Raw genomic sequence first — 18019 nt, forward strand, 5'->3', positions numbered from 1 at the left:
GTTGTCCTGTTCATTCGCCCCAGTCTGAGGTCCTGAGTGCTCTGGAGCAGGTTTTCATCAAGGATCTCTCTGTACTTTGCTCCATTCATCTTTCCCTCAATCCTGACTAGTCTATCCGTCCCTGCAGCTGAAAAACATCCCCACAGCATGATGCTGCCACCACCATGCTTCACCGTAGGGATGGTGCCAGGTTTCCTTCAGAAGTGACGCTTGGCATTCAGGCCAAAGAGTTCAATCTTGGTTTCATCAGACCAGAGAATCTTGTTTCTCATGGTCTGGGAGTCATTTAGGTGCCTTTTGGCAAACTCCAAGTGGACTGTCATGTGCCTTTTACTGAGGAGTGGCTTCTGCCAAGCCACTCTACTATAAAGGCCTGATTGGTGGAGTGCTGCAGAGATGGTTGGTCTTCTGGAAGGTTCTTCCATCTCCATAAAGGAATTCTGGAGCTCTGCCAGAGTGACCCGCGTGTTCTTGGTCACCCCCCTGACCAAGGCCCTTCTCCCCCGATTGCTAACTATGGCCGGGTGGCCAGCTCTAGGAAGAGTCTTGGTGGTTCCAAACTTCTTCCATTCAAGAAGGATGGAGTCCACTGTGTTCTTGGGGACCTTCAATGCTTCAGAATTGTTTTGGTACCCTTCCCCAGATCTGTGCCTCGCACAATCCTGTCTCGGAGCACTACGGACAATTCCTTCAACCTCATGGCTTGGTTTTTGCTCTGACATGCACTGTCAGCTGTGGGACCTTATATAGGTGTCCAATCAATTGAATTTACCACAAGTGGATTCCAATCAAGTTGTAGAAACATCTCAAGGATGATCAATGGAAAGAGGATGCACCTGAGCAAAGGGTCTAAATACTTACGTAAATAAGGTATTTTTGTTTTTTATTTTTTCGCTTTGTCATTATGGGGTATTGTGTGTAGATTGAATCAATTTTAGAATAAGGCTGTAACGTAACAAAATGTGGAAAAATTAAAGAGGTCTGAATACTTTCCGAATGCACTGTAGAAGTCTAGGAGCCTGAATCCTCTCTTCACATTTCAAGGCAGCATTAAGATATTGACTCAGAGACAGACCAAGCCCCGCTCAGGTAATACCTGCCATCCTTTCTAAGCGTTATCGTCGCACTGCTGTCTATACTACCAGGGGTGTTGTCAGTTGTAATCTTGTACCCATTCATTTGAACTCCACTTAGATCTGCTATTGTTAGCTCAAAACAGAAGCCAACTGTGGTCTACTCACCCAGTGCTTTTGGTTCAAATGGGAATTCCACAAACTTGAATACCCCTCGGTTTTCAAATCACGTAGAGGGCTTGGGCTGTTGCGCGATAGCAACCAAATCCCATGTAAGTCAGTTTATAGCATTTCATCATTGTTTACTCTGAGTTCCTCGTGTTGACATTGGCTGCGGCCTCAGGCCCTGTGGTGCTAACCTTGGAAAAGTAATTCCAATTTCTACTCATACTAATAGGGATAGACCGACCAAATGGTGCAGTTCTATGCAATCTTGTAGCCTTACCAACTATATCAACCATCAGACAGGGCCTGCAACCGCCTATTTAACATAGATTGTTTGAGTTTCCATGTGACGTTAAAAATCATAAAGGACTTGGGTTGATACATCTGAACTTCAGGAGCTTACTTCCTAAACTGGATTAAATCAAGATCTGGGCTATGCAGACAAATCCGGACATTCTGGTATTGACTGAAACTTGGATCTCTGGGGACATTCTGGATTCTGATATTAATATTGAGGGTTATAATGTGTTCGGAGTTGACAGACATGGTAGAGGTGGTGGAGTGGCCATTTAAATAAAAAATAAAATAATAATAAAATCTCTTTCGCTTGACAATCGTTTTTTGTTACTATCTTTAAGCCTTTGTCTGGGGGAAAATGTATCCATAACTGTTGTAGGGGTCTACCATCCTCCCTCAGCTAACCCTTTTGCACTCGAGGAGTTAACTAGTTTGTTGTCTTCTTTTACTAAATCAGAAGTTATTATCCTGGGTGACTTAAATTATGATTGGGAAATGCAGACTTCAGACTATCTAAGAGACATGTGTAATGATCTAAACCTAACCCAGCTGGTGTCTAAGCCTACACGGCCCAACCCTAAAGATCCCTCAAAGTCAACTCTAATTGAGCTTATTTTAACAAATACACCTGAGAAATATGTTTCTACTGTTGTCTTCACCCAAGACATTAGTGCCCATTGCGCAGTTGTTTGTGTTACAGATGTGAGAATAGAAAAATCTAAGCCTTGTGTCATCACAAAGAGGAACTTCACTGAACAGGCTTTATTTTAGTGACCTTGATTGCATTTCAGCTATCCCTGAAGTTGATTTAGCTTTGAGTCTTCAACACTATTGTGGATAATCATGTGCCCTTCAAAAAATGAAAGGTTAAAGGTAGATTGAATGCCTGGTACACTATGGAATTATCATAAGTCATTCATAAGAGATGATACTTGTGTCAAGGCCAGGAACACAGGCTTAGGTCTGGTACTGGCAAGCGTTTAAGCAACTGAGGAATCATTGTGTAAGACAAATCAGAAAGGCTAAATCTGATTATTATGTAACTCTTTCAGATTGTAATGGGAAACTGGCTAAATTCTGAAGGGTTCTACTTCCTCCTCTCTGCCACAACAAATTAATTCAGACACTTGCCTCATTACGGGGGAAAAATGCCATCACTGAGGCATTAATCACCATTTTATTTCAGCGGACTATCGCTTTGAAAGAACGTCTAGCCTATTCAGAATGATATTGGGCTGGATGGTGATAGGGGAAACTTGAGAGATAGAAATTATAGTCCGTTTTTCTTCAAATCAAATCACATTTTATTGGTCACATAAAATGTAGTGAAATGCTTGTGCTTCTAGTTCCGACAGTGCAGCAATATCTAACATGTAATCTAACAATTCCACAACAACTACCTAATACACACAAATCTAAGTAAGGAATGGAATAAGAATATATACATACAGTGGGGAGAACAAGTATTTGATACACTGCTGATTCTGCAGGTTTTCCTACTTACAAAGCATGTAGAGGTCTGTAATTTTTTATCATAGGTACACTTCAACTGTGAGAGAATCCAGAAAATCACATTGTATGATTTTTAAGTAATTAATTTGCATTTTATTGCATGACATAAGTATTTGATCACCTACCAACCAGTAAGAATTCCGGCTCTCACAGACCTGTTAGTTTTTCTTTAAGAAGCCTCCTGTTCTCCACTCATTACCTGTATTAACTGCACCTGTTTGAACTCGTTACCTGTATAAAGACACCTGTCCACACACTCAATCAAACAGACTCCAACTCTCCACAATGACCAAGACCAGAGAGCTGTGTAAGGACATCAGGGGTAAAATTGTAGACCTGCACAAGGCTGGGATGGGCTACGACAATAGGCAAGCAGCTGTGAGAAGGCAACAACTGTGGCGCATTATTAGAAAATGGAAGAAGTTCAAGATGATGGTCAATCACCCTCGGTCTGGGGCTCCATGCAAGATCTCACCTCGTGGGGCATCAATGATCATGAGGAAGGTGAGGGATCAGCCAAGAACTACACGGCAGGACCTGGTCAATGACCTGAAGAGAGCTGGGACCACAGTCTCAAAGAAACCATTAGTAACACACTACGCCGGCATGGATTAAAATCCTGCAGCGCACGCAAGGTCCCCCTGCTCAAGCCAGTGCATGTCCAGGCCCGTCTGAAGTTTGCCAATGACCATCTGGATGATCCAGAGAGAGGAATGGGAGAAGGTCATGTGGTCTGATGAGACAAAAATAGAGCTTTTTGTTCTAAACTCCCTCGCCGTGTTTGGAGGAAGAAGAAGGATGAGTACAACCCCAAGAATACCATCCCAACCGTGAACATGGAGGTGGAAACATAATTCTTTGGGGATGCTTTTCTGCAAAGGGGACAGGACGACTGCACATATTGAAGGAGGATGGATGGGGCCATGTATCGCGAGATCTTGGCCAACAACCTCCTTCCCCAGTAAGAGCATTGAAGATGGGTCGTGGCTGGGTCTTCCAGCATGACAACGACCCGAAACACACAGCCAGGGCAACTAAGGAGTGGCTCCGTAAGAAGCATCTCAAGGTCCTGGAGTGGCCTAGCCAGTCTCCAGACCTGAACCCAATAGAAAATCTTTGGAGGGAGTTGAAAGTCTGTATTGCCCAGCAACAGCTCCGAAACCTGAAGGATCTGGAGAAGGTCTGTATGGAGGAGTGGGCAAAAATCCCTGCTGCAGTGTGTGCAAACCTGGTCAAGAACTACAGGAAACGTATGATCTCTGTAATTACAAACAAAGGTTTCTGTACCAAATATTAAGTTCTGCTTTTCTGATGTATCAAATACTTATGTCATGCAATAAAATGCAAATTAATTACTTAAAAATCATACAAGTGATTTTATGAATTTTGTTTTAGATTCCATCTCTCACAGTTGAGTGTACCTATGATACAAAATTACAGACCTCTACATGCTTTGTAAGTAGGAAAACCTGCAAAATCGGCAGTGTATCAAATACTTGTTCTCCCCACTGTATATGTCACGGCAATCGAAAGAAGTGGACCAAAGTGCAGCGTGGTGAGCGTACATTTCCTTTTATTTTAGAATGTCGCCAACAAAACAAGAAACAAAATAAACGACCGTGAAGCTTACGAGGGCTAAGTGCCACTAACAAAAGTCAACTACCCACAATCAGGTGGGAAAAAGGGCTGCCTATGTATGATTCCCAATCAGAGACAACGATAGACAGCTGTCCCTGATTGAGAACCATACCCGGCCAAAACATAGAAGCACAAATCATAGAAATAAAGGACATAGAATGCCCACCCAAATCACACCCTGACCAAACCAAAAAGAGACATAAAAAAGTCTCTCTAAGGTCAGGGCGTGACAATATAAATATATGGATAAGCAATGACAGAGCGGCATAGGCAAGATGCTATAGATGGTATAAAATACAGTATATACATATGAGATAAGTAATGCAAGATATGTAAACATTATTAAAGTAGCATTATTAAAGTGACTAGTGATCCATTTATTAAAGTGGCCAATGATTTCAAGTCTGTATTCAAGCCAAATATCTTCAGACTCCTGAAGTTGAAGAGGCGCTGTTGCTCCTTCTTCACCACACAGTCTGTGTGGGTGGACCATTTCAGTTTGTCTGTGATGTGTACGCAGAGGAACTTGAAACTTTCCACCTTCTCCACTGCTGTCCCGTCGATGTGGATAGGGGGATGCTCCCTCTGCTGTTTCCTGAAGTCCACAATCATCTCCTTTGTTTTGTTGACGTTGAGCAAGAAGTTGTTTTGCTGACACTACACTCCGAGTGCCCTCACCTCCTCCCTGTAGGCTGTCTCATCCTTGTTGGTAATCAAGCCTATTACTGTCGTGTCGTCTGCAAATTTGATGAACAGGGAGTACAGGAAGGGGCTGAGCACGCACCATTGTGGGGCCTCAGTGTTGAGGATCAGCAAAGTAAGAGATGTCGGTACCTACCTTCACCACCTGGGGGCGGCCCATCAGGAAGTTCAGGACCCAATTGCACAGGGCGCCGTTGAGACCCAGGGCCTCAAGCTTAATGATGAGCTTGGAGGGTACTATGGTGTTGAATGCTAAGCTATAGTCAATGAACAGCATTCTTACATAGGTATTCCTCTTGTCCAGATGNTATAGTCAATGAACAGCATTCTTACATAGGTATTCCTCTTGTCCAGATGGGATAGGGCAGTGTGCAGTGTTATGGCGATTGCATCGTCTGTGGACCTATTGGGGTGGTAAGCAAATTGAAGTGGGTCTAGGGTGACAGGTAGGGTGTAGGTGATATGACCCTTGACTAGCCTCTCAAAGCACTTCATGATGACAGAAGTGTGTTCTACGGGGCGATAGTCATTTAGTTCAGTTACCTTTTCCTTCTTGGGTACGGGACAGCAGACTGGGATAGGGAGAGATTGAATATGTCTGTAAACACACCAGCCAGCTGGTCTGCGCATGCTCTGAGGACGCGGCTAGGGATGCGTTCTGGGTCGGCAGCCTTGTGAGTCTTAACACGTTTAAATGTCTTACTCACGTCGGCCAAGGAGAAGGAGAGAGCCCACAGTCCTTGGTAGCTGGTCGCGTCGGTGGCAGTGTATTATCCTCAAAGTGGGCAAAGAAGGTGTTCAGTTTGCCTGGAAGCAAGACGTCGGTGTACGTGGCGTGGCTGGTTTTTCTTTTGTAGTCCGTGATTGTCTGTAGACTCTGCCATATACATCTCGTGTCTGAGCCGTTGAATTGCAACTCCACTTTGTCTCTATACTGACATTTGGCTTGTTTGATTGCCTTGCGGAGGGAATAACTACACTGTTTGTATTCGGCCATATTCCCAGTCACCTTTCCATGGTTAAATGTGTTGGTTTGTGCTTTCAGTTTTGCGCGAAGGCCGCCAGCTATCCACGATTTCTGGTTAGGGTAGGTTTTAATAATCACAGTGGGTACAACATCTCCAATGCATTTCCTTATAACTTCACTCACCAAATACCTCAATATTATTCTCTGAGGCTACCCGGAACATGTCCCAGTCTGCGTGATCAAAACAATCTTTAAGCGTTGATTCTGATTGGTCAGACCAGCGTTGAATATTTCTTAGCACGGGTACATCCTGTTTGAGTTTCTGCCTATAGGAAGGGGGGAACAAAATGAAGTCGTGGTCAGATTTGCCGAAAGGAGGGCTGGGGAGGGCCTTGTATGCATCGCGGAAGTTAGAGTAGCAGTGATCCAGAGTTTTGCCAGTGTGAGTGCTGCAGTCAATATGCTGATAGAATTTAAGCAGCCTTGTTCTCAAATTTGCTTTGTTAAAATGCCCAGGTACAATAAATGCAACCTCAGGATATTTGGTTTCCAGTTTCCAGTTTGCATAAAGTTCCTTGAGGGCCGTCGTGGTATCGGCTTGAGGGGGGTATACACGGCTTTGACAATGACCCAGGATAGTTCTGTTGGGAGATAATATGGTTGGCATTTGATTGTCAGGAATTCTAGGTCAGGTGAACAAAAGGACTTCAGTTTCTGTATGTTGTTACAATTACGCCATGAGTTGTTAGTCACGCCCTTCTTCTTCCCGGAAAGATGTTTATTCCTATCATCGTGACGTACAAAGAATCCAGGTGGCTGTACTGACTCCGACAGAGCCATGTTTCCGTGAAACAGAGTATGTTACAATCCCTTTTGTCTCTCTGGACATGGCTATTTACAGAAATTAAAGTCCTGGATGCTTTGATAGCAATAGACAACAAGAAATCTACAGGGACCGAACAATTGGATCATGGTCTGCTTAAGTGTGCAACACCCATTTGTTGGCTCAATAACCCACATTTTTTATGAAACATTGTTATCAGGAAATATTCCAATAGTATGGAAAATCAGCTCTTGTGCTGCCACTCCATAAGGGCTGGGATAGTAGTGACCTTAATAATTATCGCCCCATTTCAAGGCTTCCTTGTCAAGCTAAGATTCTTGAATCCTTGGTAAAAAAAACGTTGCTCTTTTTTTAAATCTGAGAAATGTATTTTGAATGTAAACCAATCAGGGTTTAGGCCTGAGCATAGCACTATTACAGTAGTCAATGCTTTAGACACAATAGTCACAGTGAGTCCAGCTGTGGTAAATTCAATTGATTGGACATGATTTGGAAAGGCACACACCTATCTATAAAAGGTTCCACAGGTGACCAAGAACCCGACGGTCACTCTGCCAGACCTCCAAAGTTCCTCTGTGGAGATGGGAGATCGGTCCAGAAAGACAACCTTCTCTGCAGAAGAGTAGCCAGACGGAAGCCACTCCTCTGTAAAAGGCACATGACAGCCCGCTTGGAGTTTGCCAAGAGGCACCTAAAGACTCTCAGACCATGAGAAACAAGATTCTCTGGTCTGATGAAACCACGACAAGATGAACTCTTTGTCCTGAATGCCAAGCGTCACTTCTGAAGGACACCTGGCACCATCCCTACGGTGAAGCATGGTGGTGGCAGCATCATGCGTGGGGATGTTTTTCAGCTGCAGGGACTAGGAGACTAATCAGGATCGATGGAAAGATGAACGGGGCAAAGTACAGAGAGATCCATGGTGTGAAACCTGCTCCAGAGCACTCAAGACCTGGGGTGAAGGTTAGCCTTCCAACAGGACAACGATCCTAAGCACACAGCCAAGAGTGGCTTCGGGGCAAGTCTCTGATTGTCCTTGAATGGCCAACCAGAGCCCAGACTTGAACCCGATCAAACATCTCTGGAGAGACCTGGAAATACCTGTGCAGCGATGCTCCCCATCCAACCTGACAGAGCTTGAGAGGGTCTGCAGAAAAGAATGGGAGAAACTCCCCAAATACAGGTGTGCCAAGCTTTTAGCTTCATACCCAAGGTGCTTTAACAAAGTACTGAGAAAAGAGTCTGAATAATTATGTTTCAGTTTTCAGTTTCTATCTTCTCTGGATATGTATTTTTTTTTTTTTTTTTTTTTTTCACCTTTATTTAACCAGGTAGGCTAGTTGAGAACAAGTTCTCATTTGCAACTGCGACCTGGCCAAGATAAAGCATAGCAGTGTGAACAGACAACACAGAGTTACACATGGAGTAAACAATAAACAAGTCATAACATGGTAGAAAAAAGAGAATCTATATACAATGTGTGCAAAAGGCATGAGGTAGGCAATAAATCGAATAATTACAATTTAGCAGATTAACACATGGAGTGATAAATCATCAGATAATCATGTGCAAGAAGAGATATTGGTACTGGTGTGCAAACAGAGAAAAAGTAAATAAATAAAAGCAGTATGGGGGTGAGGTAGGTAAATTGGGTGGGTAGTTTACAGATGGACTATGTACAGCTGCAGCGATCGGTTAGCTGCTCGGATAGCAGATTTTTAAAGTTGTTGAGGGAGATAAAAGTCTCCAACTTCAGAGATTTTTGCAATTCGTTCCAGTCGCAGGCAGCAGAGAACTGGAAGGAAAGGCGTCCAAATGAGGTTTTAGCTTTAGGGATGATCAGTGAGATACACCTGCTGGAGCGCGTGCTGCGGTGGGTGTAGCCATCGTGACCAGTGAACTGAGATAAGCGGGACTTTACCTAGCATAGCCTTGTAGATGACCTGGAGCCAGTGGGTCTGACGACGAACATGTAGCGAGGGCCAGCCGACTAGGGCATACAGGTCGCAGTGGTGGGTCGTATAAGGTGCTTTAGTAACAAAACGAATGGCACTGTGATAAACTGCATCCAGTTTGCTGAGTAGAGTGTTGGAAGCTATTTTGTAGATGACATCGCCGAAGTCGAGGATCGGCAGGATAGTCAGTTTTACTAGGGTAAGTTTCGGCGGTGAGTGAAGGAGCTTGTTGCGGAATAGAAAGCCGATTCTTGATTTGATTTGGATTGGAGATGTTTGATATGAGTCTGGAAGGAGAGTTTGCAGTCTAGCCAGACACCTAGGTACTTATAGATGTCCACATATTCTAGGTCGGAACCGTCCAGGGTGGTGATGCTAGTCGGCGCGGCGGTGCAGGCAGCGAACGGTTGAAAAGCATGCATTTGGGTTACTAGCGTTTAAGAGCAGTTGGAGGCCACGGAGGAGTGTTGTATGGCATTGAAGCTCGTTTGGAGGTTAGATAGCACAGTGTCCAAGGAAGGGCCGGAATATATAGAATGGTGTCGTCTGCGTAGAGGTGGATCAGGGAATCGCCCGCAGCAAGAGCAACATCATTGATGTATAAGAGAAAGAGATCGGCCCGAGAATTGAACCCTGTGGTACCCCCATAGAGACTGCCAGAGGACCGGCAACATGCCCTCCGATTTGCACACTGAACTCTGTCTGCAAAGTAGTTGGTGAACCAGGCAAGGCAGTCATTAGAAAAACCGAGGCTACTGAGTCTGCCGATAAGAATATGGTGATTGACAGAGTCGAAAGCCTTGGCCAGGTCGATGAAGACGGCTGCACAGTAATGTCTTTTACGATGGCGGTTTATGATGTCGTTTAGTACTTGAGCGTGGCTGAGGTGCATCGTGACCGGCTTGGAAACCGGATTGCACAGCGGAGAAGGTACGGTGGGATTCGAGATGGTCAGTGATCTGTTTGTTGACTTGGCTTTCGAAGACCTTAGGTAGGCAGGGCAGGATGGATATAGGTCTGTAACAGTTTGGGTCCAGGGTGTCTCCCCCTTTGAAGAGGGGGATGACCGCGGCAGCTTTCCAATCCGTGGGATCTCAGATGATACGAAGGAGAGGTTGAACAGGCTGGTAATAGGGGCGGACAAATGGCGGCGGACAGTTTCAGAAATAGGGGGGCCAGGTTGTCAAGCCCAGCTTATTGTATGGGTCCAGGTTTTCCAGCTCTTTCAGAACATCTGCTATCTGGATTTGGGTAAAGGAGAAGCTGGGGAGGCTTGGGCGAGTAGCAGCGGGGGGGGGGGGGCTGTTGGCCAAGGTTGGAGTCGCCAGGAAGAAGGCATGGCCAGCCATTTAGAAATGCTTGTTGAAGTCTTCGATTATCACGGATTTATCGGTGGTGACCGTGTTACCTAGCCTCAGTGCAGTGGGCAGCTGGGAGGAGGTGCTCTTGTTCTCCATGGACTTTACAGTATCCCAGAACTTTTTGGAGTTAGAGCTACAGGATGCGAATTTCTGCTTGAAAAAGCTGGCTTTGCTTTCCTGACTGACTGCGTGTATTGGTTCCTGACTTCCCTGAACAGTTGCATATCGCGGGGGCTCTTCGATGCTATTGCAGTTCGCCACAGGATGTTTTGTGCTGTCGAGGGCAGTCAGGTCTGGAGTGAACCAAGGGCTATATCTGTTCTTGGTTCTGCATTTTTTGAACGGAGCATGCTTGTCTAATATGGTGAGGAGTAACATTTAAAGAATGACCAGGCATCCTCAACTGACGGGATGAGTCAATATCCTTCCAGGGTACCCGGGCCAGGTCGATTAGAAAGGCCTGCTCGCAGAAGTGTTTTAGGAAGCGTTTGACAGTGATGAGGGGTGGTCGTTTGACCGCAGACCCGTGGCGGATACAGGCAATGAGGCAGTGATCGCTGAGATCTTGATTGAAGACAGCAGAGGTGTATTTGGGAGGCAGGTTGGTCAGGATAATGTCTATTAGGGTGCCATGTTTACGGATTTAGGGTTGTACCTGGTGGGTTCCTTGATGATTTGTGTGAGATTGAGGGCATCAAGCTTGGATTGTAGGCTGCCGGGGTGTAAGCATATCCCAGTTTAGGTCACCTAACAGAACAAACTCTGAAGCTAGATGGGGAGCGATCAATTCACAGATGGTGTCCAGGGCACAGCTGGGAGCTGAGGGGTCGGTAGCAGGCGGCAACAGTGAGAGACTTATTTCTGGAGAGATTAATTTTTAAATTAGAAGTTCGAACTGTTTGGGCATAGACCTGGAAAGTATGACAGAACTTTGCAGGCTATCTCTGCAGTAGATTGCAACTCCTCCCCTTTGGCAGTTCTATCTTGACGGAAAGTGTTATAGATTGGGTATGGAAATCTCAGATATTTTGGTGGCTTCCTAAGCCAGGATTCGGACACGGCAAAGACATCAGGATTGGCAGAGTGTGCTAAAGCGGTGAGTAAGGCAAACTTAGGGAGGAGGTTTCTGATGTTGACATGCATGAGGCCAAGGCTTTTTCGATCGCAGAAGTCAACTGAGGTGACTGGGGACATGCAGGGCCTGGGTTTACCCACATACACCGAGGAACAGAGGAGTAGTAGGATGAGGGTGCGGCTAAAGGCTATCAAAACTGGTCGCCTAGAGCGTTGGGGACAAAGAATAAAAGGAGCAGATTATGGGCGTGTAGATAGAGAAGTCTGGGCATAATGTGCAGACAGGGGTATGGAGGGGCGCGGTGACAGCGGAGGCAAGCCCAGGCACTGGGTGATGATAAGAGAGGTTGTATCTCTGGACATGCTGGTCTCAATGGGTGAGGTCACCGCATGTGTGGGGGTGGGACAAAGGGGTATCAGAGGTACGGAGAGTTGAACTACAGGGTCCATTGCAAACCAAAACAATGACAATGAAAACTAGCCTGAACAACAGTATGCAAGCATATTGATATTTGAGAGAGACATACAATAAGGCATAAAGTGATTGCAGGTCTTGTTGGGAGAGCTAGCTAAAACAACAGGTAAGATAACAGCAGCATAAACAGGTGCTAGTCTGACACAGCAACAACAGGTAAAAAATGGCGATGACTAGGCAGAGAGGGTCGGAATAACTACACACAGATCCTGAGTTAAAGCACAGAGCCGACAGATAAGACACAAATAAACAGAATGGAGTACCGTGAATTAATGGACAGTCAAGCATGCATCAGCTATGTAGCCAAGTGATCATAGTGCCAGGGGCAGCCGTAGATGGAGCAGAGGAGGCCTCCACTAAGCTAGCACGCGGCGTGTAAAGTTAGTAGCCGCGGGGGTGTCTGCTCAGACGGAGGGGTCTGCTCAGACGGTGTTGTGTCGACAGAGAATCCAAGCCAGATGGCGATGGCGAAAGAGAGGTTGTGAATTGTAGAATAGTGTTTGCTAACTGGTGCTAGCTTCGTGGCAGTGGCAGTGGCACTAGCTCTTCAGCTAGCCGGCAGATGGGCCTAGCTCGAGGCTAGCTCAAGGCTAACTGGTGCTGCTTCGGGACAGAGGTGTTAGCCAGTAGTAGCCACTCGGTTGCAGCTAGCTAGCTGTGATGATACGGTGTAATTGTCCAGACGTTGCGTCAGGAATCCGGTGATGTGGTAGAGAAAAAGCAGTCCTATATGCTCTGGGTTGATATCGCGCTTGCAGCTAGCCGGCAGATGGGCCTAGCTCGAGGCTAGCTCAAGGCTAACTGGTGCTTGCTTCGGGCGACAGAGTGTTAGGCAGTAGTAGCCACTCGGTTGCAGCTACGTAGCTGTGATGATACGGTGTAATTGTCCAGAGCTTGCGTCAGGAATCCGGTGATGTTAGAGAAAAAGCAGTTCTATATGCTCTGGGTTGATATCGCGCTGCAGCTAGCCGGCAGATGGGCCTAGCTCGAGGCTAGCTCAAGGCTAACTGGTGCTTGCTTCGGGACAGAGGTGTTAGCCAGTAGTAGCCACTCGGTTGCAGCTAGCTAGCTGTGATAATACGGTGTAATTGTCCAGAGCTTGCGTCAGGGATCCGGTGATGTGGTAGAGAAAAAGCAGTCCTATATGCTCTGGGTTATATCGCGCTTGCAGACTGGCAGGTATCGGCCCGGTATTGAAGCTGGCTGTGTCCGAGTTAAGGGCGAAGACCGCAGCAGTGGCTAACTGACTACTAGCTAGTAGCTAGTTATCTGGCTAGCTTCTGATTGGGTTACGGTTCAAAAGTATTAAAAAATAGCAGACGCTAACGTCCCACTTGGCCAAAAGCCAGTAAAAATGCAGAGCGCCAAATTCAAATAAATATACTATAAAAATCGAACTTTCATGAAATCACACTTGAAAGACACCAAATTAAAGCTACACTTGTTGTGAATCCAGCCAACATGTCTGATTTCAAAAAGGATTTACGGCGAAAGCACACCAAACGATTATGTTAGGTCAGTACATAGCCACAGAAAAACACAGCCATTTTTCCAGCCAAAGAGAGGAGTAACAAAAAGCAGAAATAGAGATTTCATCCAAACGTGAAAATGCTGCCCCTATCCTAGAGAAGTTATTTAACAATTTTAAAAACCTGTTTATGTACACTGCTCAAAAAAATAAAGGGAGCACATTTGTGGCCTGCGGAGGTCATTTTGCAGCGCTCTGGCAGTGCTCCTCCTTGCACAAAGGCGGAGTAGCGGTCCTGCTGCTGGGTTGTTGCCCTCACGGCCTCTCCACGTCTCCTGATGTACTGGCCTGTCTCCTGGTAGCGCCCCATGCTCTGGACACTACGCTGACAGACACAGCAAACCTTCTTGCCACAGCTCGCTTGATGTGCCATCCTGGATGAGCTGCACTACCTGAGCCACTGTGTGGTGTGTAGACTCCGTCTCATGTACCACTAGAGTGAAAGCACCGCCAGCATTCAAAAGTGACCAAAACATCAGCCAGGAAGCATAGGAGACTGAGAAGTGGTCTGTGGTCACCACCTGCAGAACCACTCCTTTATTGGGGGTGTCTTGCTAATTGCCTATAATTTCCACCTTTTGTCTATTCCATTTACACAACAGCATGTGAAATGTATTGTCAATCAGTGTTGCTTCCTAAGTGGACAGTTTGATTTCACAGAAGTGTGATTGACTTGGAGTTACATTGTGTTGTTTAAGTGTTCCCTTTATTTTTTTGAGCAGTGTATATATGTATGTGTGTGTATGTATTTGTGTATGTATGTATGTATGTATGTATCTATGTATGTATGTATGTATCTATGTATGTATATATAGATATGTATATATGTGTGTATATATATATGTATATGTATATATGTGTGTATATATATGTATGTATACATATATATATATATATATATATATATACATATTATTCTTCTTTATTTTATTTTCATATTGTATTAACCAGGGCACGTTTAAAAAGATACCTAGGTTTCAATATGTCTTCCCTGTTAAAATAAAGGTTACATTTTTTTTATACAAAGATGCAATGGCTACAATGTGGATAAGATCAAATATGCATGCTAGCACCAGGTATAAACAAGGCTTCTGTCCCTGTCTCTGTCCCTATAACATGGTTGTAACAAATGTCCTTCTTTCTGTCTCTGTTCCTGTCTCTGCCCCTGGTTGTAACATATTGGCCGTCTCTCTGTCCTCTCCCCATAGTTGACCTGCAGCAGACGTTTGAGGTAGACTCTCTGGAGTACCTGGAGGCTCTAGAGGTGATGACAGACAGACTGGAGACCAGGGTCAACTTCTGCAAGGCTCACCTCATGATAGTCACCTGCTTCGACGTCACCTGCTGCCGCAGGTAGAACCACGGACAGACAGACGGACCACACCTCCTCTAGGACTGTTAGGACTCAAGGGAATTGGAGCATCTCGGATACAACAGCAGGAAGAGAGAGGGATGGAGCGGAGGGAGGGATTTCCATGAGGAGGTGCAGAAGAACAAAGGCAGACACTAAAGATTAATATTTTTTTAAGCAGCGGGACAGGGAGCAAGGGAGGGAGAGGAGGAGGATGAAGAAGAGAATGAAGAGGAGGAAGAGAGAGGGTGTTTTTTTAAATGAGGAGTACATCTCCCACCTGACAGGAAGAGCACTTTTACTGAGGAGTTGTTGGAGATGTAGTTTGTAAATAAAGTTGTGCTTGCTTTGAATAAGGACTGGCTGACAGACGGCTATAGACACATAGGGATAAAAAGAGAAAAGAACGACAGAAAGGAAAAGAAAACCCACCTTGTGTGTGAAAGACAAGTGCCTTGCGAACACTTCGAAATCGGAACCATTGCTCCTGTATTTGTGTACAGATGGTGCTAGCTGAAAAAAAGAATAGATCTCAAAAGTAAAAAGAAGAAAAAAGTTGTGGAAAGTAAAAACCACAGCACGTTTTACTCGGTGTTTCCTCCCCTGACTAGCTGTTCTCAGTGGCTTGTATTGTTCTGCACTAGTTAGGATTCAACTTTAGGAACTGTTACGTGTATGTTTTCTATATCTATTTTTTAAATTCTCTGAAGACAGTGACACCACACAGAGTGCTTTAGGGGATAGGAAATGATATATAAGGACGGACAAGACCCAGGGAACGGAGGTGGTGGTGGTGTATCTTCTGGCCCATTGATTTCATTGTCATCCCTCAGGCAATGGTGGTGGCAACTGAAGTATTCAGTCGAGGGTTCAGACCTAACCACACACCCACCCCCCCACCCGTCCCCTAACGATGATCAAGAGGTGCAGAGAGACATCAGCTAGAAAGGAGGGGAGATGGAGGGATGAACAAAGGCTAAAAGACAATGTTACCTTTAGGGAAACATCGTAATAACTACCATAGAAGGGGATGGGTGTGACCATGTGATTAATGGGTTGAAGGGACACCTCTCTATTCTACAGGTCTAAAAAATGGGGGTAATCTGAGTTAAATATGAGTGTAGAGGAAAATGTCCCATTCACTCTGCTTGGTGCCACTGCCGTGGTGCATTCACTTTCATAATAGTTTGGTGCTTGAGACAGTTTCAGATCTAAATGTTTGTATACACATACATACATATCTATATATATATATACATACATACATATACTATATATATACACACACATATATATATACAGTTGAAGTCGGAAGTTTACATACTTTGGTTGGAGTTATTAAAACTCGTTTTTCAACCACTTCACAAATTTCTTGTTAACAAACTATAGTTTTGGCAAGTCGGTTAGGACATCTACTTTGTGCATGACACAAGTAATTTTTCCAACAATTGTTTACAGATTATTTCACTTATAATTCACTGTATTACAATTCCAGTGGGTCAGAAGTTTACATACCCTAAGTTGGCTGTGCCTTTAAACAGCTTGGAAACTTCCAGAAAAGGATGTCATGGCTTTAGAAGCTTCTGATAGGCTAATTACATCATTTGAGTCAATTGAGGTGTACCTGTGGATGTATTCAAGGCCTACCTTCAAACTCAGCGCCTCTTTGCTTGACATCATGGGAAAATCAAAAGACATCAGCCAAGACCCAGAAAAACATTGTAGACCTCCACAAGTCTGGTTTATCCTTGGGAGCAATTTCAAACGCCTGAAGGTACACGTTCATCTGTACAAACAATAGTACGCAAGTATAAACACCATGGGACCACGCAGCCGTCAAACCGCTCAGGAAGGAGACGCGTTCTGTCTCCTAGAGATTAACGTACTTTGGTGCGAAAGTGCAAATAATCCCAGAACAACAGCAACGGACCTTGTGAAGATACTGGAGGAAACAGGTACAAAAGTATCTATATCCACAGTAAAACGAGTCCTATATACAAAACCTGAAAGGCCTCTCAGCAAGGAAGAAGCCACTGCTCCAAACCGCCATTTAAAAAGCCAGACAGTTTGCAACTGCACATGGGGACAAAGATCGTACTTTTTGGAGAAATGTCCTCTTGTCGGATGAACAAAAAATAGAACTGTTGGCCATAATGACATCATTATGTTTGGAGGAAAAAGAGAGGAGGCTTGCAAGCCGAAGAACACCATCCCAACCGTGAAGCACAGGTGGCAGAATATGTTGTGGGGGTGCTTTGCTGCAGGAGGGACTGGTGCACTTCACAAAATAGATGGCATCATGAGGACGGAAAATGATGTGGATATACTGAAGCAACATCTAAGACATCAGTCAGGAAGTTAAAGCTTGGTCGTAAATGGTCGGCAAAATCATTCGCAAGGAGATTCCTGCAAAAATATTATTTGAAGCCAGTTTACAATTGGCTCATTCATCCCCCTCCTCTCCCCTGTAACTATTCCCCAGGTCGTTGCTGGCAAATAGAACGTGTTCTAGTCAACTTACCTGGTAAAAATAATGGATAAAAAAATAAAAAAATAAATGGGTCTTCCAAATGGACAATGACCCCAAGCATACTTCCAAAGTTGTGGCAAAATGGCTAAAGGACAACAAAGTCAAGGTATTGGAGTGGCCATCACAAAGCCCTGACCTCAATCCTATAGAACATTTGTGGGCAGAACTGAAAAAGCGTGTGCGAGCAAGAAGGCCTACAAACCTGACTCCGTTACACCAGCTCTGTCAATAGGATGGGACAAAATTCACCCAACTTATTGTAGAAGCTTGTGGAAGGCTACCCGAAACGTTTGACCCAAGTTAAACAATTTAAAGGCAATGCTACCAAATACTAATTGAGTGTATGTAAACTTCTGACCCACTGGGAATGTGATGAAAGAAATTAAAGCTGAAATAAATCATTCTCTCTACTATTATGCTGACATTTCACATTCTTAAAATAAAGTGGTGATCCTAACTGACCTAAAACAGGGAATTTTTACTTGGATTAAATGTCAGGAATTGTGAAAAACTGACTTTAAATGTATTTGGCTAAGGTGTATGT

General features: G+C 44.7%; 1 protein-coding gene across 1 annotated transcript in view; it reads left to right on the forward strand.

The window, feature by feature from the left end:
• The window catches only part of kif26ba (kinesin family member 26Ba), a 162945-nt gene extending 146397 nt beyond the window's left edge, over nt 1-16548 (forward strand). Inside the window, 1 exon segment of the mRNA XM_023986344.3 lies at nt 14803-16548. Within this exon segment, the coding sequence (XP_023842112.2) occupies nt 14803-14951 (149 nt within the window). The 3' untranslated portion in view covers nt 14952-16548.
• Nucleotides 16549-18019: the final 1471 nt, after the last annotated feature.

This window comes from Salvelinus sp. IW2-2015, linkage group LG4q.2 (assembly GCF_002910315.2).
Source record: "Salvelinus sp. IW2-2015 linkage group LG4q.2, ASM291031v2, whole genome shotgun sequence".
NCBI classification, from domain to species: domain Eukaryota; kingdom Metazoa; phylum Chordata; class Actinopteri; order Salmoniformes; family Salmonidae; genus Salvelinus; species Salvelinus sp. IW2-2015.